This window comes from Moschus berezovskii, chromosome 2, assembly GCF_049115385.1.
Source record: "Moschus berezovskii isolate FMDL1 chromosome 2, NW_MosBer_1.0, whole genome shotgun sequence".
Classification (NCBI taxonomy): Eukaryota; Metazoa; Chordata; class Mammalia; order Artiodactyla; family Moschidae; genus Moschus; species Moschus berezovskii.
Window position 1 is genome coordinate 8,110,379 of NC_142461.1, and position 26,810 is coordinate 8,137,188.

Sequence of the window (26,810 nt, forward strand, 5' to 3'; positions counted from 1 at the left end):
TGCCTGGAGAATCCCCATGGACTGCAGCCACCAGTCCATGGAGTTGCAAAGAGTTGAACATGACTGAGCATGCACACTCACACACATACAGTTTTTTAGTGGAAAGTCAGGTATTGGTTCTCATCCCTAAATCACAGCAGAATCTGTTTTTTTTTTTCTTCTCTTGACAAGTCAAATCATTTAGTATTATAACATACTAATTAAAATGTGTAATTGTTCTTTTAAACCAGATATAGCCATTCTGCAGCATAAAGGACTTGATCTGTAAAGGATTCTAGGTCACCATCATTGTCTTTGACATTATATTTGGTCTTAAGATATAGACAGTGGTGGTAGTAGGCTTCTCTGGTGGCTGAGAAGGTATAGAGAATCCTCCTGCAAAGCAGGAGACCTGGTTTAGATCCCCGGGTCAGGAAGATCCCATGGAGGAGGGCATGGCAGTCCACTCCAGTATTCTTGCCTGGAGAGTCCCCATGGACAGAGAAGCCTGGTGGACAACAGTCCATGGGGTTGCAAAGAGTCAGACATGACTGAATGACTAAGCACAGCACAATAGTGATTTAGTTACTCCATCATGTCCAACTCTTTGGTCTTAAGATAAGCTTCTAGAAACTTTAATGTACTGTTTTGTACCAAAAGATACTTCTCTCTGCTTCTTAGATTGTGTGGAATGAGTGTTTAGACTTTAAGAGGCTTTAGGCTACTAGTTTGGTTTAAGTAACTTGGCTTTTGCCAAGTTTGAGGCAAGATAGCTTGGCATTCCTTTAAAGTATGAGAGGAGGCTCTTATTTATCAAATCTGACCCTAGTAAATCGTGACTAGATTGCTGGCTTACACAGAGCAGAGTCCAGAAGGCATCAGGAGGAATTCAAAGTTTAACTGTGGAGTAAACTTCTTTCCTGTCTTTTATTTTTTGACATGTTTTCCCTCCATGTCAGTGTTTACCAAAATATGACCTGCCCACCAAATGCATAAGAATTAGAATCGTTTGAAGTACTTGTTAAAAACTGCAGATTCCTGTACCCCACCACAGATGTTCTGAATCAGTGTCTGGAGGTGAGACCTGGTAATCTGTGTTTTAAACCAACTTCCTTACGGATTTATGTATTCTGAGGTTTTGAGAATCCAGTTTCTAAGTGGATTCCTTTTATTTTCGGGTCTTTTCCACTTTCATCTATAACTTATGTTTCACTTAATTTTCATATATTGAGGGCAGGAAGTTTTTTTTTTTCTTTCTTTCTTTCTTTTTTGGCTGAATCACACAGCATGTGGGATCGTAGTTCCTTGACCAGGTATCAAACCTGTGCCACCCACAGTCCTGCAGTGCAAGCACAGAGTCCTAAACACTGGACCACCAGGGAATTTCCTAGGGTAGGAAGGTTTTTGGTGCTTCCCAGGTGGAGCTAGTGGCAAAGAATCCCCCTGCCAATGCAGGAGATATAAGAGACTTGGGTTCGTTACCTGGGTCGAGAAGGTCCCCTGGAGGAGGGCATGGCAACCCACTCCAGTATTCTTGCCTAGAGAATCTCATGGACAGAGGAACCTGGCAAGCTACGGTCCATAGGGTCGCAAAGAGTAGGACACGACCGAAGCGACTTAGCATGCATACAGGAAGGTTTTTGATTGCTTGCTTTTTGTTGTTGTTATTAAATGAAAGATTCATGTGCATGGTATGAATATCAAAAGTATGAAAGGACATACAATGAACAATTCACTCCTTATCTCCCTGTTTTAGTGCATTGTGCTGTTCTAAGCCCTTTAATATATTAATTCATTCAATTCTTCCAAACAATCCAGTTAGTTCATGTTACTGTTCCAATTTTATAGAATATAGAAACAGGCCCAGAAAGGTTTAATCACTTTTGAAAGTCACACAGCTGGGATGTGCTGGAATTGTCTAGGAGTCTGACTCTTTAAGTCTTAACCACCATCCTCTGCTGTGCGAGAAGGATATAAGGGTTAACTAGATTAAAACATGTGAAGAGCTTGTTTCGGGAGAGTATAGAGTTCATCTTCAGCATGGTAAATGTTTCACATTAACTCTTTAACAGCCTACCCTGGAGTTTCGTCTAAGCCTGGTATCTATTCCTCATGTAACTAATCTGTTCTTCTCTAAATTGCACTGACTCTCATCTGGAGAGTAGACTTCATGGATTGGTAATACTGAACAAGAAAAACGGTAGCAACTGAGGTCTTTTCAATGTCCTGTCATTGACTGGCTTTGTTTTATTTACATGAGCAGAGCTTGGGATGTGGTAATTCTTCCTTTACACATCCACTGCCTTTATTTGTGGAGTTACTTCTATGATGCTTATTTCTCTTCTCCTAGTCATAGCACCCCTCACCCCAGCCCCTTCAACCCAAAGAAATATAGAGGAGCCAAGTTAAAGCTCTCTTCCTAGGGTATTTTCAAATCTGACTATTCTGAAAACTGATTAAACTGGGTTTTCTAAGTGAGCAGTTCCTTAACCTTGAATTAGTAAAACATTAAAAATATTTATGGCACTTACTGCTGACTCCTCTTCTGCAATGTAGTGGTTGATCTGGTTAGTTTCTGAATAAATACTAGTATTGGGCAATTCAAGAATTACGACAGAGGTGGGACGGCAGATGGTGAGGAACAGAAAGTGAACAAGAAGAGCTCCCGATCTCAGATTAAGCAGAACTACCCCCTTTATAAGAGCGAAGCCTCAGGGAGTGCCAGGACTCATTATTTGTCTGGGATTGGTGGTGGTTTCTGTCAGTGGGATTGTTCATGTTTTTGCTTTGATTATTTGGAATAATCTAATTTTTAAGAAAATGTTTTCTGTAATATGAAATCATAGTTTAAAAACTATGTATTCCAAATTAAAGTTTTGTCTAGTATGTAATATTTATACTTGTAATCTGTATATACATTTAAAACAGCTTTATTGAGATATTCAGATATCACTCAATTCACCCATTTAAAATGTACAATTCAGTGGTTTCTTGGTATACTCACAAAGTTATGCAACCATCAGCACAGTCTAATTTTAGAACATTTTTATCACTTCAAAAAGAAATGACTACCCATTAGCAGTCCTTCTCAACTCCCTTCCCCTCTCCCCTACCCTCAGCCCTAGGCAACTGCTTATCTGTCTCTTTGGATTTGCCTATTCTGGATATTTCATATAAATGAAATCATGTGATCTTTTGTGACTAGCTGCTTTTTTTTTTAACTTTATTGGTACTTTTTCAGTTCAGTTCAGTCGCTCAGTCGTGTCCAACTCTTAGCGACCCCATGAACCACAGCACGCCAGGCCTCCCTGTCCATCACCAACTCCCGGAATTCACTCAAACTCATGTCCATCGAGTTGGTGATGCCATCCAGCCACCTCATTCTCTGTCGTCCCCGTCTCCTCCCACTCCCAATCCCTCCCAGCATCAGAGTCTTTTCCAGTGAGTCAACTCGTCGCATGAGGTGGCCAAAGTATTGGAGTTTCAGCTTTAGCATCAGTCCTTCCAATGAGCACCCAGGATTGATCTCCTCTAGAATGGACTGGTTGGATCTCCTTGCAGTCCAAGGCACTCTCAAGAGTCTTCTCCAGCACCACAGTTCAAAAGCATCAATTCTTCGGCGATCAGCTTTCTTCACAGTCCAACTCTCACATCCATACATGACCACGGGAAAAACCATAGCCTTGACTAGACGGACCTTGGTTGGCAAAGTAATGTCTCTGCTTTTTAATATGCTATCTAGGCTGGTCATAACTTTCCTTCCGAGGAGCAAGCGTCTTTTAATTTCATGGCTGCAATCAGCATCCGCAGTGATTTTGGAGCCCAAAAAATAAAGTCTGGTACTTTTTAAATATTTTTAGTTTTTTGGCTGCACTGAGCCTTAGTTGCAGCATGTGGGATCTGGTTCCCTGACCAGGGATCAAACCCTGGCCTCCTGCATTGGGAGTGCAGAGTCTTAGCCACTGGACCACTGAGGAAGTTCCTGGCCCCTTTTATTTAACATAATTATTCAAAGTTCATCCAAGTTATAGAATGTATCAGCACTTCATTTTATGTAGATATACTACCACCTTTCATATATTTTTAATTTTTATAAATTTTATTGACATTTAGTTGCTTTGCAATGTCGTGTTAATTTCTGACATACAGCAAAATGATTCAGTTATACATATATAGTTTTCATTTTCTTTTCGACTTCCAAATGTTCATTTGTGTTGTGTTTTAGATTCCACATATAAGTGATGGCATATAGTATTTGTCTTTTTGACTTAACTTTGCTTATTAAGATAATCTCTGAGTTTATCCTTGTTGCTGCAAATGGCATTATTTCTTTTTTATGGCTTAGTAATAATCCATTGTATTAGTTTTACTTTTTAAATTTAATACATCTGAAAAACTTGCACTTCTGGGAAGATGGAGTAGTAGATGGTGCTAGTGAGTTTCCTAAGTTTTTGGTTCATATATCCCAGACTTGGCGCTATACAAAGCAGCAACCTGGAAACACCAACAGTTGCAGACAAAACAACAGTGCCAACAGAAGGCTGCTGTCTCTAGCCAGAAAACCAGGAAAGGGACGGCCTAAGTAAGACAGGAAACTTTCAGTCAATAGCTGCTCTTCTCCAAACACCACAGGAAAAACCATATGGTCCTATCCCCCACCCATGCCATCTAAGGCCAAATGGGTTAGCCCTGATTTCCACCCTCTGGTGGGGATAACATTTACCAGATCCTTTACTAATGGGCGGTGGTGTCCATCTGCATATCTGATATAGAAGTTCACGATTCACATATTGCTGAAGCCTAGCTTGGAGAATTTTGAGCATGACTTTACTAGCGTGTGAGATGAGTGCAATTGTGTGGTAGTTTGAGCATTCTTTGGCATTCCGTTTCTTTGGGATTGGAATGAAGACTGACCTTTTCCAGTCCTGTGGCCACTGCTGAGTTTTCCAAATTTGCTGGCATATTGAGTGCAGCACTTTCACAGCATCATCTTTCATGATTTGAAATAGCTCAATCGGAATTCCATCACCTCCACTAGCTTTGTTCGTAGTGATGCTCTCTAAGGCCCACTTGACTTCACATTCCAAGATGTCTGGTTCCAGGTGAGTGATCACGCCATCATGATTATCTTGGTCGTGAAGATCTTTTTTGTACAGTTCTTCTGTGTATTCTTGCCACCTCTTCTTAATATCTCCTGCTTCTGTTAGGTCCATACCATTTCTGTCCTTTATCGAGCCCATCTTTACATGAAATGTTCCCTTGATAACTCTAATTTTCTTGAAAAGGTCTCTTGTTTTTCCTATTCTGTTGTTTTCCTCTATTTCTTTGCATTGATCACTGAGGAAGGCTTTCTTATCTCTCCTTGCTATTCTTTGGAACTCTGCATTCAGCTGCTTATATCTTTCCTTTCCTAATTTACTTTTCGCTTCTCTTCTTTTCACAGCTATTTGTAAGGCCTCCTCAGACAGCCATTTTGCTTTTTTGCATTTCTTTTCCATGGGGATGGTCTTGGTCCCTGTCTCCTGTACAATGTCACGAACCTCCGTCCAGAGTTCATCAGGCACTCTATCAGATCTAGTCCCTTAAATCTATTTCTTACTTCCACTGTATAATCATAAGGGATTTGATTTAGGTCATATCTGAATGGTCTAGTGGTTTTCCCTACTTTCTTCAATTTAAGTCTGAATTTGGCAATAAGGAGTTCATGATCTGAGCCACAGTCAGCTCCTGGTCTTGTTTTTGCTAACTGTATACAGCTTCTCCATCTTTGGCTGCAAAGAATATAATCAATCTGATTTCGGTGTTGACCATCTGGTGATGTCCATGTGTAGAGTCTTCTCTGTTGTTGGAAGAGGGTGTTTGCTATGACCAGTGCGTTCTCTTGGCAAAACTCTATTAGCCTTTGCCCTGCTTCATTCCGTGCTCCAAGGCCAAATTTGCCTGTTACTCCAGGTGTTTCTTGACTTCCTACTTTTGCATTCCAGTCCCCTACAATGAAAAGGACATCTTTTTTGGGTGTTAGTTCTAAAAGGTCTTGTAGGTCTTCATAGAACTGTTCAACTTCGGCTTCTTCAGCATTACTGGTTGGGGCATAGACTTGGATTACTGTAATATTGAATGGTTTGCCTTGGAAACAAACAGAAATCATTCTGTCGTTTTTAAGATTGCATCCAAGTACTGCATTTTGGACTCTTTTGTTGACCATGATGGCTACTCCATTTCTTCTAAGGGATTCCTGCCCACAGTAGTAGATATAATGGTCATCTGAGTTAAATTCACCCATTCCAGTCCATTTTAGTTCACTGATTCCTAGAATGTCTATGTTCACTCTTGCCATCTCCTGTTTGACCACTTCCAATTTGCCTTGATTCATGGACCTAACATTCCAGGTTCCTATGCAAAAGTGAAGAGGAACTCAAAGGCCTCTTGATTAAAGTGAAAGAGGAGAGTGAAAAGGTTGGCTTGAAGCTCAACATTCAGAAAACGAAGATCATGGCATCTGGTCCCATCACTTCTTGGGAAATAGATGGGGAAACAGTGGAAACCGTGTCAGACTTTATTTTTGGGGGCTCCAAAATCACTGCGGATGCTGATTGCAGCCATGAAATTAAAAGACGCTTACTCCTTGGAAGGAAAGTTATGACCAGCCTAGATAGCATATTAAAAAGCAGAGACAATACTTTGCCAACCAAGGTCCGTCTAGTCAAGGCTATGGTTTTTCCCGTGGTCCTGTATGGATGTGAGAGTTGGACTGTGAAGAAAGCTGATCGCCGAGGAATTGATGCTTTTGAACTGTGGTGCTGGAGAAGACTCTTGAGAGTGCCTTGGACTGCAAGGAGATCCAACCAGTCCATTCTAAAGGAGATCAATCCTGGGTGTTCATTGGAAGGACTGATGCTAAAGCTGAAACTGCAATACTTTGGCCACCTCATGCGACGAGTTGACTCACTGGAAAAGACTCTGATGCTGGGAGGGATTAGGGGTAGGAGGAGACGGGGATGACAGAGAATGAGGTGGCTGGATGGCATCACTGACTCGGTGGACATGAGTTTGAGTGAACTCCGGGAGTTAGTGATGGACAGGGAGGCCTGGTGTGCTGTGATTCATGTGGTCGCTAAGAGTCGGACACGACTGAGCGACTGAACTGAACTGAACTTACTAATGGGCATTGGACCGGGAGGGTCTCCAGTGTTTTGTTTTTTGGTTCCTCCTTATATCTTGAATTTCTTTGCTGAGGCTATTTTTATGTTTTAAGCTGTTCATACTTGCTCATTGAAGCATTTTTATCATGGCAACTTTAAAATCTTTGTCAGATAATTCTGACATTTCTGTCATCTTGATGTTGACATCTTTTGATTGCTTTTTTAAAAATTCAGTTTGATACGGTTATTGGTATGACAAGTGATTTTCAGTTGAAACCTAAACATTTTCTTATTAAGTTATGAAACTCTGGATCTTATTTAAACCTTCTGTTTAAACTTCTCTGACATGCAGATAAGGCTTCTCTGACACTCCTCTGGAAGAGGGTTGGAGAGAGGAATGGTGGTGGGAAGGAGGAGCCAGGTGGAGATAGATGTCCAAGTAGAGATAGGAGTCCCTGTGCCCCACCTGGCCTCCACCAGTACCCAAGGTGGGAGGCTCCTCAGTATTGCTGGGCCAGGATCAGAGTTCTAGCTCCCCATGTGGGCTCCACTAACACCCCAGTTCGAAGTGGCCTCATTATAGCTGGTTGAGCTTGAAAGTCCTGGCTACTCTGTTCTAGGTCTCTTTCTGACACCTCTCACCCCACCTCCCTCCAACCAAGGAGAAGGGAGGGTTCTCAGTACTGGCTGGCAGTGTTGAAGGCCCTGGCTCCCTCCTTGGCCTTCTCTGATGCCATCCTGGTTGGGACATTTACAGTCTCCAGAGGACTGATTATATTAGTTTGGGAATAAAATGTTATAAAAAGCTATGCAGTGTGATCGCATGTTTAAAAGAAAAAGTAGTGTGTATGTAGAAAATAAAAAATCTAGAAGAATGACTAGTGAATGGTTCAAGGGTAAATGACCTTCTGTAGTGTTTCAGTTTTTGTTTTAGAAGTAATAGAGTTAAAAGACCTATACTCAGAAAACTATAAAACATTGATGAAAGAAATTAAAGGCAATGCAAACAGAAAAATATACCATGCTCTTGGGTTGAAAGAATTAATATTAAATAATCAGCATTCAAAAAACTAAGATCATGGCATCCAGTTCCATCACTTCAAGACAAATAACAGGGGAAAAAAATGGAAACAATGATAGACTTTATTCTTGGACTCCAAAATCACTGCATTGACTGCAGCCATGGAATTAAAAGATGCTTGCTTCTTGGAAGAGGAGCTATGACAAACCTAGACAGTGTGCTTTTTAACACACTGCTTTTAGCAGAGACATCACTTTGTTGACAAAGGTCCATATATTCAAAGCTATGGTTTTTCCAGTAGTCATGTACAGATGTGAGAGGTGGACCATAAAGAAGGCTGAGAGACGAAGAATTGATGCTTTGGAATTGTGGTGCTGGGAAAGACTTTTAAGAGTCCCTTGGACAGCAAGAAGATCAAATCAGTCAATCCTAAAGGAAATCAGCCCTGAATATTCATTGGAAGAACTGATGCTGAAGCTGAAGCTCCAATACTTTGGCCACCTGATACGAAGAGCTGACTTATTGGAAAAAACCCTGATGCTGGGAAAGATTAAAGGCAGGAGAAGGGGATGACAGCAGATGAGATGGTTGCATCATTGACTCAATGGACATGAGTTTGAGCAAGCTCTGGGAGATGATGGACAGGGAAGCCTGGAGTGCTTCAGTCCATGGCTTCATAAAGAGTTGGACATGACTAAGTGACTGAACAACAACCCAAGGCAATCTACAGATTCAGTGCAATCCCTGTCAAAATACCACAGAACTAGAACAAATAATTAAAAATTTCGTATGGAAATACAAAAGACCCTGAGTAGCCATAACAGTCTTGAGAAAGAACAAAGAGGGAGAAATCATGCTCCTTGACCTTAGACTGTACTACAAAAGCTACGGTAATCAAAACAGCGTGGTACTGGCACAGAGACAGATTTATAGATTTATAATAAGCCCATTAACCCACCCACCTATGGTCAATTTATTTATGACGCAGGAGGCAAGAATATAGAAAGGAGCACAGATAGTCTCTTCAATAAATGGTGTTGGGAAAACTGGAGCTACATGTGAAAGAATGAAATTAGAATATTCTCTAATACCATACACAAACTCAAAATGGATTAAAAACCTAAATGTAAGACCAGATACTATAAAATTTCTAGAGGAAAACATAGATAAATGAGGTTTTAAAGTGTCCCTGTAGTGTGGTAGTGGTGGTTTAGTCACTAAATCTTGTCTGACTCTTGCAAGTCCATGGGCTGTAGCCCTCCTGGCTCCTCTGTCCATGGGATTTTCCAGGCTAGAATAGTGGAGTGGGTTGTCCTTTGCTTCTCCAGGGGATCTTCCTGATGCAGTGGTCAAACCTGTGTTTCCTGCATTGCAGGTGGTTTCCTGCATTGCAGGCAGATTGTTTACTGCAGAGCCACCAGGGAAGCCCAACTTTTACCGTGGATTTTGTCTAAATTAGCTGCTAAATTCATGAAATGACTGTTTTTGATAGGATTAACCTAGAAGTCATATAGAACAATCTTTGACATAAATTGCAGCAATGTTTGTTTGGCTCTTCCTACTAAAGCAAAGAAACAAAAGCAAAAATAAGTAAATGGGACCTAATGAAACTTAGAGGCTTTTTTTGCACAGCAAAGGAAACCAACTACAAAATGAAAAGACAGTCTACTGAATGAAAGAAGATATTTGCAAATGATAGACTTATAAGGGTTTAATATCCATTAATATACAAAATATATAAACTACTCATACAACTCAACATCAAAACAACCAGATTAAAAAATGGGCTGAAGAACTGAATAGACCTTTTTCCAAAGAGTAAATGCAGATGGCCAACAGGACATGAAAAGATGCTCAACATCACTGATTACCAGGGAAATGTAAATGAAAACCACAATGAGATATCACCATACACTGGTCAGAAAGAAAATCATCAAAAAGAGTGCAAATAGCAAATGTTGGCAAGGGTGTGGAGAAAAGGGAACCTTTAGACACTGTTGGTAAGAATGTAAATTGGTTTGGTACAGCCACTGTGGAAAACAGTATAGAAGGTTCCTCAGAAACTAAAAATAGAACTGTCATGTGACCCAGGAATTCCACTCCTAGGAATATATCTGAAAAAAACAAAAACACTGATTCAAAAAGGTACATGTACCCCAGTGTTCATAGCAGCATTACTTACAATTGCCAAGGTAAATAATATGGAATCAAGCTAAGAGCCCATCAGCAGATGATTGGATAAAGAAGACGTGGTATGTATGTGTGTGTATGTATATACATACATATATACATAACATGCAACAGAATACTACTCAGCCATGAAAAAGAATGTAATTTTGCCTTTTGCAGCGACATGGATGAACTTGGGGGGGCATTATGTTAAGTGAAATGAGTCAAACAGAAGACAATTACTGTATGATACCACCTATAAGTGGAATCTAAAAAATGCAGCAAACCAGTGAATAAAATAAAAGAAGCAGATTCACAGATTTAGAGCACAAACTAGTGGCTACTAGTGAGGGGGACGGAAGGAGAAAGGGGCAGTAGAGGGGTAGGAGTAAAAGAGGGTTCAGTTCAGTTCAGTCGCTCAGTCGTGTCCGACTCTCCATGACCCCATATTTTGGGATTATATGAAATTGTGTGTGAAACTTTGAAAATTTTAAAGGACTATAGAATTTAAAAAATCTTTCATTTAATAAAAAATTTGAAAATGTGTATGTTACTGTTAGAAGAAATAAAAAAGAAAAAGCAAAACTTAAAAAAATGCTATATGTATGCTTTTTAAAATGCTCTGTGTACCTTTTTAAATGCTATATGTTCATTTTTGTCATCAATACAAAACTGGGTGTAGAATAAGATACCATGATTCCCAGTTGTAGTATGCTTTTTGTATACTACATTGTACCATAATACCCTCCTCAGTCAGTTGGACCAACTATTCATTGTAGTTGATACTCAAAAAATTGATTTAGATCCTTTAACTTTGTTGAAATGGAATTTTATTAGTACAACTTGGATTAAAGGAGAAAGTTTGATTTATGACTACTGGAAATCTTGAGATTTTCCACAGTTTCACTCTACTTTATGAAAACATCATCTGACTAGTAACTTCCAATTTTCTAGTGGTCTTATGACTTTGGAAAAACTTCTTCATGGTACTATTTCTTATTTGAATTGTTTTGAGTTTTAGGAGAGTAGTTAATAAAAAAGCTTTTTCCAAATTTGTATTGGAGAGTGCATATACTATGTTTTTTTTTTTAATTTATTTCGCTGCACTGGGTCTTAGTTGTGGCATGTGGGATCTAGTTTCCTGACCAGGGATCAAACCCAGGCCCCCTGCATCGGGATGCAGAGTCTTAGCCACCAAGGAAGTCTTCTACATGCTATGTTTTCACTTGTGCATAAAGCAGAGTAGCCTGATGAGGAGTATGAGATGTGTAACAAGCTTTTGCTATACCTGAAAGAGAAGTAAATTGGTAAAACCGGTAGAAAACTATAGACAAAAGAGGTGAAAACACAGGGACGTTTGCAGTCTGACCAGGTTTTTATGAAGCAGCTCATGTACCAAGATTCTTTCGTCCGTACTGTAGGATGCGCTGTGCAGACCACTGTAGGAAACTGAGGTGCAGTGTCTTTGACCTGCAGCCAGTCACTGTTTACCTCCAGCTTGTCTTCAGTTTAATGTGTTTCCAGGTGCTTGGATATAACATCTTTATTACATCTTCTTTACCGATTTATTTATTTTCACACTGCTGTCACAGAGACTTGGAAAATATAGTTAATTTTATAGATTAAATAAATGGAATAGGATGAAGATGATAAGCCATACTCATTCTTTGTCTATCAAGCTACTGCTTTTCCAGTAAGTCTCAATTTGTTCTACTTTTTCTTAGATTTATACTTCTGCTAAGGCTATTAAAACTGGGAGGGAAAAAATGCAAAAAATAAATTAAAATTGGGGCATATGAAGCTACAGGTTTGTATGAAAATAGGAATCATCAAGCTGTGTAGAAAGGTAGTATGTTACCTTTTTATCTGTGATAAATTTAGTTGTATGTTATCTGTGTTCCATATGTTGTTTAGATGGTCAGCATCTTTCAAAAAATCAGATTTGGGTGCCGATTTATTATACATTTAACCTAGTGGGATGACTTAGTACTGTAAACTGACTTGTGCTCTGAAGAAAAAATTACTGTCCTAACTTTTCCGCATCAGTGTTTTGTGTGTCCAGCAGATGCCTCACTTTGTCTCCTTCAAAAGTGAAAGTTAGTTGCTCTGTTGTGTCTGACTCTTTGTGACCCCATGCACTGTAGCCCACCAAGCTCCTCTGTCTGTGGAATTCTCCAGGCAAGAATATTGGAGTTGGTTGCCATTTCCTTCTCCAGGGGATCTTCCCAATCCAGGGATGGAACCCAGGTCTCCTGCATTGCAGGCAGATTACCATCAGAGCCCCGAGGGAAGTCCCTCTTCAGGTTGTTTTTAATCACACCAAAGTTTAAGAACTAGACCTTCTTTAGGAAATAAATTTTTGTACAAGTTGTAGTATTAGAAATGAATATAATTCATGCTGGCTACAATTTGGTGTTTTGTTACTGATAAAGAATGATCAAAAAAAATTTTTATGAAATCAAGCATATCCCGTGCTATGTGATTTGGGGGGAGTTCTGAGATCCTCCTTATATGCTCATGTGTTTTGTTAGTTGTATCAATATTATCTTAATCAGGTAACTGCTTTTGTTTTAACTCCCCTCCGTTTCCCTAATGACTTTACTAATGTAGCATTTTACTGAAATGGCTTCTGAAGTTTTTGAGAATTACTTTAGGAAAATAAACAGTATTTTTACCAACATCTTTGACTGACTTGTTGAAAGGTAACTTCTGGCTCTATTCATAGACTTCATGGTGAAGAGGGCTGTGTTGGCTGCTGGTCAGTGTCATAGTGTTCTCTTCTACCCTGTAGGCTCTTTCTCTCATTTCCTGCTCCCTCCTCCCTCCTTTCGGAGAAGGCAATGGCAAGCCACTCCAGTACTATTGCCTAGAAAATCCCATGGATGGAGGAGCCTGGTAAGCTGCAGTCCGTGGGGTCGCTAAGGGTTGGACACGACTGAGCGACTTCACTTTCACTTTTCACTTTCACAGATTGGAGAAGGAAATGGCAACCCACTCCAGTGTTCTTGCCTGGAGAATCCCAGGGACTGGGGAGCCTGGTGGGCTTCTGTCTATGGGGTCGCACAGAGTCGGACACGACTGAAGTGACTTAGCAGCAGCAGCAGCCTCCCTCCTTTATAAACTCGGGGACATACATGATGGAGTTAAAGATTTGTCTCACTCTGATTTTTAGGAAAATTTTGTGTCATTGTTGAGCTCAGTGAAATCAACTGCTTCATTTATTAAGTAGGACTACAGATAACTTGGCTTCCCTGGTGGCTCAGATGGTTAAGCGTCTGCCTACAGTACGGGAGACCCGGGTTCAATCCCTGGGTTGGGAATATCTCCTGGAGAAGGAAATGGCAACCCACTCCAGTGTTCTTGCCTGGAAAATCCCATGGACAGAGGAGCCTGGTAGGCTACAGTCCATGGGGTCACAAAGAGTTGGACACGACTGAGCAACTTCACTTTCACTTTCACAGATAACTTATTCTAAAGATATCTTTTGTTATTTTCTTGTTCCCTGAAGGAATGTGTAATACGGGATATGGGATTTTTATAATGAATAATAAAAATTATTATTTTAAATTGGCGATTTAAATATTGGGGGAGGTTGGTGATTATTTTATTCTTTGGAGGCAAGCACGTATTTCCTTTTTTATGTTGTCCTGTAAAGAATACTGTCTCACAGAGTAAGAAGTAACTTCAGTTCAGTCGCTCAGTCGTGTCCGACTCTTTGCGACCCCATGAATCACAGAATGCCAGGCCTCCCTGTCCATCACCAACTCCTGGAGTTTACTCAAACTCATGTCCATCGAGTTGGTGATGCCATCCAGCCATCTCATTCTCTGTCGTCCCCTTCTCCTCTTGCCCCCAATCCCTCCCAGCATCAGAGTCTTTTCCAGTGAGTCAACTCTTCGCGTCAGGTGGCCAAAGTATTGGAGTTTCAACTTCAGCATATACTTCACAAAACCTGTGATGGTTTTTGCCCCAACGCAAAGTTATATGTTCCCCCTAGGGGTTGATTATACCTGTGCTATCCAATATGGTAGCCATTAGCCACATGTGACTGTTTAAATATAAATTAATTAGAAGTAAATAAAATTCAGTTCAGTTGAACCAACTACATTTTAAGTACTCATTAGCCACGTATCACAAATAACTACTGTTTTGGACAGTGGTAACTCAGGTAGTTTCTATCATTGCAGAAAGTGCTCTTGGACAATGCTGTATTAGGCTAGCCATTTTTAAGAAGAGAAAGAGGTGAGAATTCTCTGGTGGTCCAGTGGTCAGGACTGTGCACTTTCACTGCTGAGGCCCCGAGTTCAATCCCTGGACAGAGAGAGCTAAGATCCTGCAAGCCACGAGTCATGGCCAAATAAATGAAAGAGAGAAAGAGGCCAGTGAAAGACCTGAGTTTCTTCCTTCCACAGTGCAACTTTCCCTGTCTCCTCATACCCTTGATTAAAAATTCAGAAAAAGGTCTGTAGTTTTGTATATCGTCACTTTGACATTTTTTTTTAATGTTCATTTCTGTTTCCCAGGCTGGCAGTGATGGTGAAAGCATAGGAAACTGCCCCTTTTCCCAGAGGCTCTTCATGATTCTTTGGCTCAAAGGAGTTGTGTTTAGTGTCACAACTGTTGACCTGAAAAGGTAAGATTTGGTTGTAGTTGGGGATCAACTTGAGTACATACTTTACTGTTTTCAATTTGATCCTCTCCCCATCTCTCACTTTGCTTGCATATGTTCTCTAAAGAAATGTATTAAAGTTCAGCTGATTGATGGACACATTTAACTTGCGTAAGTATTATGGATAATTCACAGTGTCAGTATATTGCATGTGACCACTCTGTGTTTTTAAGAACTTATTGTATGTTTACCCTATATTTCAAGAGCAGCACCAGGATCTATTTTAGTACAGATGCAGTGACATCTTTGACGTTGCAGGATGAGCATGGATCTATGAGAACTTTCTAAGCAGATGACTTCTCATGTGTTAGTAAACACATGGCCTATGTATCTGGATTTTTAAAGCCAAGCATGGAATTTTAGGAGGCTGATTACTGCTGTGGTCTTTTTCATTTAATCTACTTTTCAGGGAATAATAGGAGTTTTCTATAATACGATTCTGACCATATTTGGTTAAATACAATTATAGAATAAGAACATTTATCTTGCTCTATGGCCCTGTGATTGTTCTTGCTAGTTGAAGGACGTTTCTAATTTTCTCTCCATAGACCAAAGTGGAGAGGGCTGTGAAGAGCCCTGATAAGCAGTAAGCTTTTTTCCTCAGGAAGTTCTGTTCTTCCCTAGCAAACAGATCTGAGGCGAAGAACATTCATACTTTTTTTTTAAAAAAGGTTTAAGCCAGGGTTTGAGAACATTTATACCAATAGACAATTTAGGATGTGGCAGTGGAAATGTATTCTTCTTGACACAAATGCTACAACATGCTTTGCTGTTTATTTTTTAAGCATGTCAATCATGAACAGTATCCAAGAAAAAGTATTGACAGGCTGTCACTTGGTGGGTGGCAGAATTCATGTGCATTCTTCTTCTTCTGGGCATCACAAGGTGAGAATTATCTGACAGCTCCAATCCTATTCCCTGTTCTCGGTTATCATCCTCTGGGACCATAAAAATTTTTATTTGCTTCACTTAATTAGATTTTGAGGACTTAAAATTTCTTTATTGAAAACAAGTCCTAAAGTCTTCTAGGAACCCTTTTGGTTATATATATGAATGGAGAAGTAAGCCTTGGAAATTGTAAGAATCAAAACTACAGGATTATTTGAAGAAAAACCTAGCTCATATTGGACAGGACTGTTGTAAGAATGAAATAATTTATAGTTACCCTTCTATTACTGTTTTTTTTCCTACATGCATTCACAAAGGGAGTTTCCCAATATAACTCCTAAAAATAGACCATGCCGCCAAGCACACACCCTTAGTGTGTCTTAAAATACATGGATTCCTCCTATTCCATTTTTGGCTTGGAGCAAGTGAGTTGACTGCCATGGTTTGAAAAAAGCCTTCTTTGAACAGTTCAATACAGTGCTTGATTGTGGTACATACCAGTCATAGCATAAAAATGATGGGAATCTGGTTCAGAAAAGGATGTGAACTTGTAACAGCTGTTTCTAACTCATCTGTTTCACTTTTCACTTACAGACTTTTTAAAACATTATTCCTGGAAGTTGATTGATATTTGAGGGCTTGTATATGTTTAGGACTTGTATATATAATGTACCCTACATGTAAAAAGTGACACATGAGAAGTGGGATGAAAGATTCAGGGTTTCCTGACAGAAAATCTACTACTCAAGATATATGTTTATTTCCTAGAGCTTTGTGTTAAATCAACAGAGAGCACTGAATATTGGAGCTTATATTCTTTAGCTTTCTTTAAAAATCTACAGTATATATTTAAAAAAAAAAACCTTCTTAAGATCAATTAAAAATATACAGCTTGTACATGCTAATGAGTCCCCTTCATTCCCAACCTTGGTCATCAAGTTCCCCTTCACAGAGATAATTGAACTTCAGTTCAGTTCAGTTGCTCAGTCGTGTCCGACTCTTTGCAACCCCATGAATCACAGCATGCCAGGCCTCCCTGTCCATCACCAACTCCCGGAGTTCACTCAAACTCATGTCCATCGAGTCGGTGATGCCATCCAGCCATCTCATTCTCTGTCGACCCATCTCCTCCCGCCCCCAATCCCTCCTAGCATCAGAGTCTTTTCCAGTGAGTCAACTCGTCGCATGAGGTGGACAAAGTATTGGAGTTTCAGCTTTAGCATCAGTCCTTCCAATGAACACCCAGGATTGATCTCCTTTAGAATGGACTGGTTGGATCTCCTTGCAGTCCAAGGCACTCTCAAGAGTCTTCTCCAGCACCACAGTTCAAAAGCATCAATTCCTCGGTGATCAGCTTTCTTCACAGTCCAACTCTCACATCCATACATGACCATGGGAAAAACCATAGCCTTGACTAGATGAACCTTGGTTGGCAAAGTAATGTCTCTGCTTTTTAATATGCTATCTAGGTTGGTCATAACTTTCCTTCCAAGGAGTAAGCGTCTTTTAATTTCTTGGCTGCAATCAGTATCCGCAGTGATTTTGGAGCCCAAAAAATAAAGTCTGACACTGTTTCCACTGTTTTTCCATCTGTTTCCCATGAAGTGATGGGACCAGATGCCATGATCTTTGTTTTCTGAATGTTGAACTTAGGTTTGGTGTTTATTATCCTTCCAGTCCTTTTCTATGAGTTTCACCCTTATATGGGCTTCCCAGGTGACTCAGTGGTAAAGAATCTGCCTGCCAAGTAGGAGACATGGGTTTGATCCCTGGATCGGGAAGATCCCCTGGAGAAGGAAGTGGCAACCTACTCCAGTATTCTTGTCCGAGAAATTCCATGGACAGAGGAGCCTGGCAGGCTACAGTCCATGGGGTCGCTAAAGAGTTGGACATGACTGAGCAACAATACCACCCTTAATATGTAGTCTTAACTAAGATTTCAAAGAGAAGGTACCTCAAGAAAGTGAATATTGGCTCAAAAAAAAAGTAAATAGAATAAAGTTGTTACAGAAGAATAAAACATCATGTAGTGAAAAGTACCTTTCATAATTTTTAAAACTTAAAATGTGACTGTTTTTAGAAAGCTGTGGGGGAGAAAAGATTTGGTGCCCACAGTGTGGTTGTTTTCGTGCTTTTTCTGATAATTGCCTAATTTCTTGGTGAAATGTACTGACCCCAGAACAAGCTGATGGAGAGCAATAGAACTCTACTGAGAGCTTTTTAGAAGCCCACTCTCTGCTCTGAAAAAATTATTGCTACATGACATTTCATCCATAGGAACAAGCCAATTTCTAGTTCTGGCACAATATGACAGGTTCTCTTTGAAGCTCAATTGGTGTTAATGACTATGCTAGTGGTATTCATGTGCCCCTGTGAGACTTGGAGCAACCTCCCGTTGCTTGCCTGACAGTGCTGCCTTAATACTTTTGTGGGAGTAATTTCTAAACCTAATTTTTGGTTTATGCTGCAATCATATTACAGAACTTTTAGATTAAAAAAAAGTTTGTAGGCTTTAGGAGGAATTTAAGTTTTTATCAACTGCCATTTGAACAAAAGCTTCAGGCAAATGTAAGTGAAAATAATAAAATGTGGGGCACATTTCAAGATGTTACCACATCATCACCAGGGGAGCAACCATGGCATAGTAGAAAATTTGAGGGGCAGAGGCCTGGATCTGTGCAGAGAGAGCCCTGTCCCTGGTTTCCCTGGAACGTCGGGCAAGCTATCTCATCTTCTTGGAGGTCAGTTACCTCATTTTTAATTTCAGGAAGGAGGAAGGGAAAGATAAACTGACATTTCTTCAGTGTCTATTACATGTTAAATATCTTCACCATACTTATTAGAAACTACTCATATCAAACCATGTTCAAACTTTTCATTGAATAGAATTGATGATTTTATCACACTGGTGTTATAGGGCATTTCTGGCTAACAGGTTCATGGCAGTGATCAAGATCTTTATTTAAAGACTTCCTCTATCTTCACTGTGCTCAGAAGTTCCTAAATCAGAGATCAGCATCATTAGAGCACAGATACACATGAGAGGTAGGCTGGGGGAAGAGAAAGAAGAAAACAGTAATGAGAGAGACAGTCACACTGACACACTGACTTGGGTATAGCTGAGCGTGGCCATGTAGTTGTTAGGGTAAATTCCTCTGGTTTGGGGATTTTGAGAGTAGAAATGATAACTTTACGAAATTAGCTTTTTATTTTAAAAGCAGTGTTATATTATCAGTGCATAAAATTCCTCCTCCGTGATATTCTCAGAGAAAATAATTGGAGAAGACCACCTTAAAAGTCTGAGCAGTATTTGTTTTCATTTTCCATTCCTATCTTAAACATTGAAACTCTCATCTTTTGGGTGTCACTAATTTCCTTCTGCTTTAGAAGTCTGCACACCATTTGTAACATTGTGTGAGTCAGACCCATAGTAAGTTGCCATTATCATGGCATAAAGTTTGGAAGATTACTATGATAGTTTAAACTTTAACAATTTTGAAGTAATTTAAAATGTTACAGTGGAACTATGAAAATGATAGTTCTGTATATCTCAAAAGGACTTATAAACTCAACAAAATCTGATTTCCAAGTATATTCTTGAGGTAATTTGCTTTCATTATCATGTCTCTGTGGTTCCACCCTTCTGAAAATAGTCTTTAGCAAGTTGAGAGATCAGTTTGAGTTTCCAGGTATGTCTTTAGTAAACAACAGCTTGAATAACATTTTCAGAGAGACTAAGTGGAGTGGAACAGTCCAGCCTTTTAGAGAAATCATTCATTTCCTGCTGCTGGTTAGGCAGGAAAGTACAGACTATGTCCTTTCCCTTTGTAAAGTCGGCTTGGGCTACATGAAGCCCTTGTTAGAATGGTCCTACAATTGAAGATACATGTCTCATGAATGCATTCTGAATCACATGAATACTCTCAGTATGTGTGTGAGAGAGAGAGACAGGGAGAATTTCATTGCCATGTGTCTTTATGTTCTTTTTCAAGATAATTTCAAAGATGGAAATCCTGTTGAGGCCGCTAAGCTGGATTAGAAAATTGGATTGTAAATGAGAGGTTTTCTAAACCTGTTAGCAGTGTGTGTGTGTGAGTGCTCAGTCACTTGAGTCATGTCCAGCTCTTTTCGACCCCATGGACTGTAGTCCACCAGGCTCCCTCTGTTCATGGGATTCTTCAGGCAGGAATAGTAGAGTGGATTGCCGTTCTCTCCCCCAGGGGATCTTCTCCACCCTGGGATCGAACCTGTGTCTCCTGCATTGTAAGTGGATTCTTTACTGCTGAGCCACCGGGAAAGCCGTTATCAGTATCAGTTCAGTTCAGTCGCTCAGTCGTGTCCGACTCTTTGCAACCCCATGAATCACAGCACGCCAGGCCTCCCTGTCCATCACCAACTCCCGGAGTTCACTCAAACTCATGTCCATAGAGTCAGTGATGCCATCCAGCCATCTCATTCTCTGTCGTCCCCTTCTCCTCCTGTCCCCAACCTTTTCCAGCCATCAGAGTCTTTTCCAGTGAGTCAACTCTTCTCATGAGGTGGCCAAAGTATTGCAGTTTCAGCTTTAGCGTCAGTCCTTCCAATGAACATCCAGGACTGATCTCCTTTAGAGTGGACTGGTTGGATCTCTTTGCAGTACAAGGGACTCTCAAGAGTCTTCTCCAACACCACAGTTCAAAAGCATCAGTTCTTCGGCGATCAGCTTTCTTCACAGTCCAACTCTCACATCCATAAATGTCCATGGAAAAAACCATAGCCTTGACTAGGCGGACCTTGGTTGGCAAAGTAATGTCTCTGCTTTTTAATATACTATCAAGGTTGGTCATAACTTTCCTTCCAAGGAGTAAGCGTCTTTTAATTTCATGGCTTCAATCAGCATCTGCAGTGATTTTGGAGCCCAGAAAAATAAAGTCTGACACTGTTTCCACTGTTTTTCCATCTATTTCCCATGAAGTGATGGGACCAGATGCCATGATCTTCGTTTTCTGAATGTTGAGCTTTAAGCCATCCTTTTCACTCTCCTCTTTCACTTTCATCAAGAGGCTTTTGAGTTCCTCTTCACTTTCTGCCATTCTGCTTATAAACTATAAATCTGTTAAGAATTATAAAACTTGTATTTGATACCTTTTCATAGATGTTATTTTGTTTTAAAATGATTGCTTCACAAATTGACCTTAAAGTAGACAGGGATCAGCAGTATGTCACATTTGATCACAATAAATAAAATCCTTTAACTGGTTGAACAAGGACACATAGGCAGATGCTTAGTAACTGGGATCTTGGTGTGTGTGGTTTGATGTCCACAACAATTCAGTCATTCAGTTAGTGACTTAGTATTAGTCAGAATATAGCAAATCTAGTGAAGAATAATTAATAGGAGTAAAGGGATCTGAACCAAAAGATTTGTGTTGTTACTTTTTTTTTGTTTGTTTTGCTTTGCCATATACTGTGTCCAGCATTCTCTTGACTTGTGGGAATTAATTTTATGTCTGAAAAATCAACACCTTTAAAGTTTTGAAAGGAAACTCAATTAACAAATAAGTCTACATCCCTAGTATTTTTTTCTATTTAGTGAGTCAACTAGTTACAGTTGGTCATTTTTAAGAACCAGCTCCAGTCTCCTGTGGCTGTGCTGTACTCATTTTTACCAAGCAGCTGGAATTGAGCCACCAGCTCGAGGGCCTCCAATTGTTTGTGCTGAATTAAAGTTTAATTGAAGTTAAGCCACTTAAGTTGCTTAAAGTATTAGCTTCTATAAGGTGCCTCCTTTTCATTCCTTCTTTCTCTTTCTTGTTTTAGTTTTTTCTCTTTATATATTTCCTTTTCTTCATCTGGAAACAAAATAGGCAATAACAGAATAATTTTTTTTCATCTAAATAGAAGACTACTATAAAAAAAGACTTACCCTGATGAGTATCTGTGAAAATAAATGGCCTCCGAAACATTGGAGAATATTCATGCTCTCATATCAAGGCATGAATTCTTTGCACTTTACTTTCCTAGATATCTGTTAAGGGAAACATTTGAATGAATTTGAATGAATTGCTGAATACTTATTGAAGGCCTTTTTTGAAATAAACCAAAGATGTCCTGAAAATTTTAGCCATTGCCTGTTCAGTTTCATTGTTCTCACATTGCAGTTCTTGAAACGTCAAGTTTCTGTAAAAATGAGCCTTTGTGGGTCAAACAAAACACCTGAGACCTTAGAGTGCCAAGAGAGGATTCGAAGTTGAAGAATCTTAGATTCTATCTGGTTGCTGACTTGATAATAGCTTCTAAATGAGTCACTTCAGTGCTTTACAGCTTGTCTGTTTGAAATCTGCTGATCTGTTTAGAGGCATTAAAGTTTCTTCTCAAATCTACTTTCACTTGGAGCAAGGACCTAACATGATTGTCCTTCATCTCAACAGTTAATCCTGGAAAATAGTATCATCACCTTAAAAAAAAAATCTATATAGCCTTTCAGCAGAAACAAGAAGGACTATTCACTAGTCATGCATGGTTTCACTTTACTTACACACTTCTATGTTAATCAGATTTCTTAGTACCAGCTAATGCTAAATGACCATCAGACTCAAATAGAATTTTGAACCATCAGACTCAAATAGAGTTTAAAATTGTCACTTTCATGAACACTTGTGTAAAGTTTAGCTCACTTTCATACCCATTATTTGATTTGATCTTTAAAGACAAACCAAGTCTTATATCGATAATACAAATGAGGAAATCTAGACCCAGAGAGGTTGTGATTTATTTAGTCACATAGCTGATGAATAGTAGAACTGTTCAATTTGGGACTTTAACCAGGTTCTTTTTATTCGGTTTTTTGGTTCTTCTTTACCATGCTAACTTTATCCCTCCTCTAACAAACATTTTTGTTTGGAAACCTTGAAAATTGTCATAATTTATTGTGGAAGTAATAACTGCTATTTATTTTGCCACCCTCCCTTATGGATTATTTTACAGCATTGATTTCTCCTTTACCTAACTTTGCCCTGTTCATGAAAAAATGATTAGCTTATACTTAAGCATTAATGGATGCTTCGTTAGTCATAAGAATGTTAGTGGATATGTTTTATAACTTTGAAGTGAGAAAGGTGTCTTCCAAGTGACCACAATTTGTGTGTGACAGATTAAAGGATGTTCTTATTTATCACTGGCATTGATGGAAGATACGTGTATTTTCTTTCTGTTGTGTATTTTATACAGTTTTATTAGCCCTCCTTGCAGTGATGAGATACTGTTGTTCTTTCTTACCTTTGTGCTACTTTCTTAACTTTTTAAGTGTTAGGAGTTGGAAATAAATATATAAACCCTGAATTGTTAGGGTTTCCAGACTCTTGATTTTGTGTATGGTCTTTCTGAGTTGAGGAGGAAATAAATTATAAGTGGGAACAAATGTGATTCTGAGTGAGAATATGAGTGGGTGATTTGAAAACTAGAGATGACTACCATATTGGACATGCTAGACCCTTGAGTGATCAAAGAACAGGTGGTTAAGATGATGAGTAAGAAGGAATAACAAAAAGAAATCAGTGGGAATTCCCTGGTGGTCCAGTGGTTAGGGCTGCTGTGTGCCCATGCCCAGGTTCAGTCCCTGGTCAGAGGAACTAATATTCTACAAGCCACGCAGTAGAGCCAAAACAAAAAAAAGAAACCAGTGAAATGAAAAACAGAACAATTCTAATTTGGAGTTGAATACTTATATGAAAGTTACTGGAACCCTCTAGTCATACCTCACTATTTAACTGAATATGCATCTGGAAGACTTGCTCACGTTCCATGTACTCAGATTATTTTGTGCTCAACTTTACCTTGTCCAACCAAAGAATGCTCAGTAAAAGAATAAGAGTTGAAAATCAGATCAGATTTTGACTTTTAAAAGCTCTCTTTTGGAATTTAGGTTATTGCAGAAGTTGATAACGGAGAAGGCGATGGCATCCCACTCCAGTACTCTTGCCTGGAAAATCCCATGGACGGAGGAGCCTGGTAGGCTCCAGTCCATGGGGTCTCGAAGAGTCGGACACGACTGAGCGAATTCACTTTCACTTTTCACTTTCATGCATTGGAGAAGGAAATGGCAACCCAATCCAGTGTTCTTGCCTGGATAATCCCAGGGACAGCGGAGCCTGGTGGGCTGCTGTCTGTGGGGTCGCACAGAGTCGGACACGACTGAAGCGACTTAGCAGCAGCAGAAGTTGATAAATAGTCTTATTTTTCTTTGGCTTGGGAAGGGGATATGCTGTAGAACTTGAGTAGAGGGAGGCCCTGAGTTAGAACTTTTGAGCTATTTGGATAATTACTAAGTCTTTGTATATTTGATTGGAATATAATAGTAGATGAGGCACTCTCCAGACCTAAACTGAGAGACAGTTAACGGGGTGTGTGTGGGGTAAGGGGAGGGAAAGAAAGGGAGAGAGAGAATTGACGTGAATAAGCCCAGGGGAAATTGATAAACTGGACTGAGTATAGATTTTAGGGTACACTCTATTTTAAAAATTCTTTTTAATGACAAAATATTTTACCTTCATGATGCACTTAGAGATATCCTTTATTTTATTCAAATTGTGTGCATTTGTGGTAAGGAGGAAAGGAAGGAAGGAAGGTCTGTACTAGGGGAAAAGTTCTTTGAAGCAATGCATTATTTTTTTTAAGTTTTTAAAGTTCATCTTCTTAATTATGAGAGTTCTCAAACATATACAAAAATGAATCAACTTCCTCATAACTTCAGTTCTGTTATCAAGATTTTGCTTCCGTTTGCTTTGTCCCTTTTTTTTTTCTTCCCTGAAATATTTCAAAGTGCACCCAGGAATACTGTCATTTCACTTCTACTTTATTTCACTGTATATCTCCAAACAATAATGACATTTTCTTACCTAACCACAATGCCATTATAATATCTAGTTCCCAGTGTATAATCCAGTTTCCCTGTCACTCAGTCATGTCGGACTCTTTTGCAATGCTATGGACTGTAGCCCCCCAGTCACCTCTGTCCATGGAATTTTCCAGGCAAGAATAGTGGAGTCGGTTGTCATTTCCTTTTCCAAGGGATCTTCCTTGAGACCCAGGGACCGGACCCGCAGGTCCTGCCGTGTCTCCTGAATTACAGGTGGATTCTTTACCGCTGAGCCACTGGAAGGGTTCCCCTCCCCCCCACCCCCACCCCAGTTTCCTTAGTTGTCTCCAAAATATTTTCTTTTTCACTGGTTTGTTCAAATTAGGATTCAAACAAATTAAACTCATATTTGGTTGTTATGTGTCATAAATTTTCCTTAATCTACAGTAATCCCTTCTAACTCCCACTTGTGGCTTTTTGTCCTGCCATTGACTGGTGAAAATCCAGTTAGTTGAACTGTCTGTTCTGTTCTGTTCAGTCGCTCAGTCATGTCCGACTCTTTGCGACCCCGTGGACTGTAGCCTACCAGGCTTCTCCATCCATGAGATTCTCCAGTTGAACTGTAGATTGCCCCAAATTCTACATTTGGCTCACTGCTTCCTTGTGGTATCACTTAACTTTGTCCTGTAACTCCTCATGTTTCCTATAAATAAACTTTTTAGTCCTCAGTTCAGTTCAGTCGCTCAGTCGTGTCCGACTCTTCGCGACCCCATGAATCACAGCACACCAGGCCTCCCTGTCCATCACCAACTCCCGGAGTTCACTCAAACTCATGTCCATTCAGTCGGTGATGCCATCCATCCATCTCATTCTCTTTCGTCCCCGTCTCCTCCCGCCCCCAATCCCTCCCAGCATCAGAGTCTTTTCCAATGAGTCAACTCGTTGCATGAGGTGGCCAAAGTACTAAGACCCCTTTATTCTTTTAAATTATTGAGGACCTCAATATTATTAATATTGATTTTAATATTAGAGTTAATATTGATTTTACTGTATTAGAAATTAAAATTAATAAAATTTTTAAATTTCTGTTTAAAGTTAGAAATTTAAAATAATTATTTACTAATTCATTTAAGTAGAACAATCACGAATTCATCATCATCACAGTTATTTTTAATTAAAAATAACTTTATTCTCCAAAACAAAATTGGTGAGAAGAGTGGCATTGTTTTATATTTTTGTACATATCTAATGACCGCCTTCGGAGAAGGCAATGGCAACCCACTCCAGTACTCTTGCCTGGAAAATCCCATGGGTGGAGGAGCCTGGTAGGCTGCAGTCCATGGGGTTGCTGAGAGTCGAACACAACTGAGCAACTTCACTTTCACTTTTCACTTTCATGCATTGGAGAAGGAAATGGCAACCCGCTCCAGTGTTCTTGCCTGGAGAATCCCAGGGACGGGGGAGCCTGGTGGGCTGCCGTCCATGGGGTTGCACAGAGTTGGACATGACTGAAGTGAATTAGCAGCAGCAGCGGCGGCAGCAGCAGCAATGACTGCCTTACTAGAAGACAGATTCTTGTATCAGCTTCTGTATTTGTTACTTTGTGATATCTCCAAGTAACCTATGGAAAACTCCACTATACAACATGAGAGTGAAAAAGGTACATGATGTCTTTGTATTATTCGAGTGGTTCTGACCTCATGGACTATCTGATGAAAAAGTGAAAGTGAAAGTTGCTCAGTCGTGTCTGGCTCTACGACCCTAGGGGCTATACAGTCCATGGAATTCTCCAGGCCAGAACACTGAAGTGGGCAGCTGCTCCCTTTTCCAGGGAACCCTGGTTCCCTAAGGAATTCCCTGGTGGCTCAGACGGTAAAGCGTCTGCCTACAATGTGGGACACCTGGGTTCGAATCCTGGGTCAGGAAGATCCTCTGGAGAAGGAAATGGTAACCTACTCAAGTACTCTTGCCTGGAAAATCCTGTGGATGGAGGAGCTTGGTTAAGCTACAGTCTGTGGGGTCGCATAGAGTAGGACACGACTGAGCGACTTCACCTTACCTGGTTCCCTAGATCACAGATTGAGAGACAACTGCCCTAGGAGGCTT

General features: G+C 39.9%; 1 protein-coding gene across 1 annotated transcript in view; it reads left to right on the forward strand.

The window, feature by feature from the left end:
* Positions 1-26,810, forward strand: part of CLIC4 (CLIC family member 4) — an 85,204-nt gene that overhangs the window by 29,214 nt on the left and 29,180 nt on the right. The window contains exon 2 of the mRNA XM_055398447.2: positions 14,835-14,944. Coding sequence (XP_055254422.1) covers positions 14,835-14,944 — 110 coding nt within the window. The remainder of the gene's footprint in view (positions 1-14,834; positions 14,945-26,810) is intronic.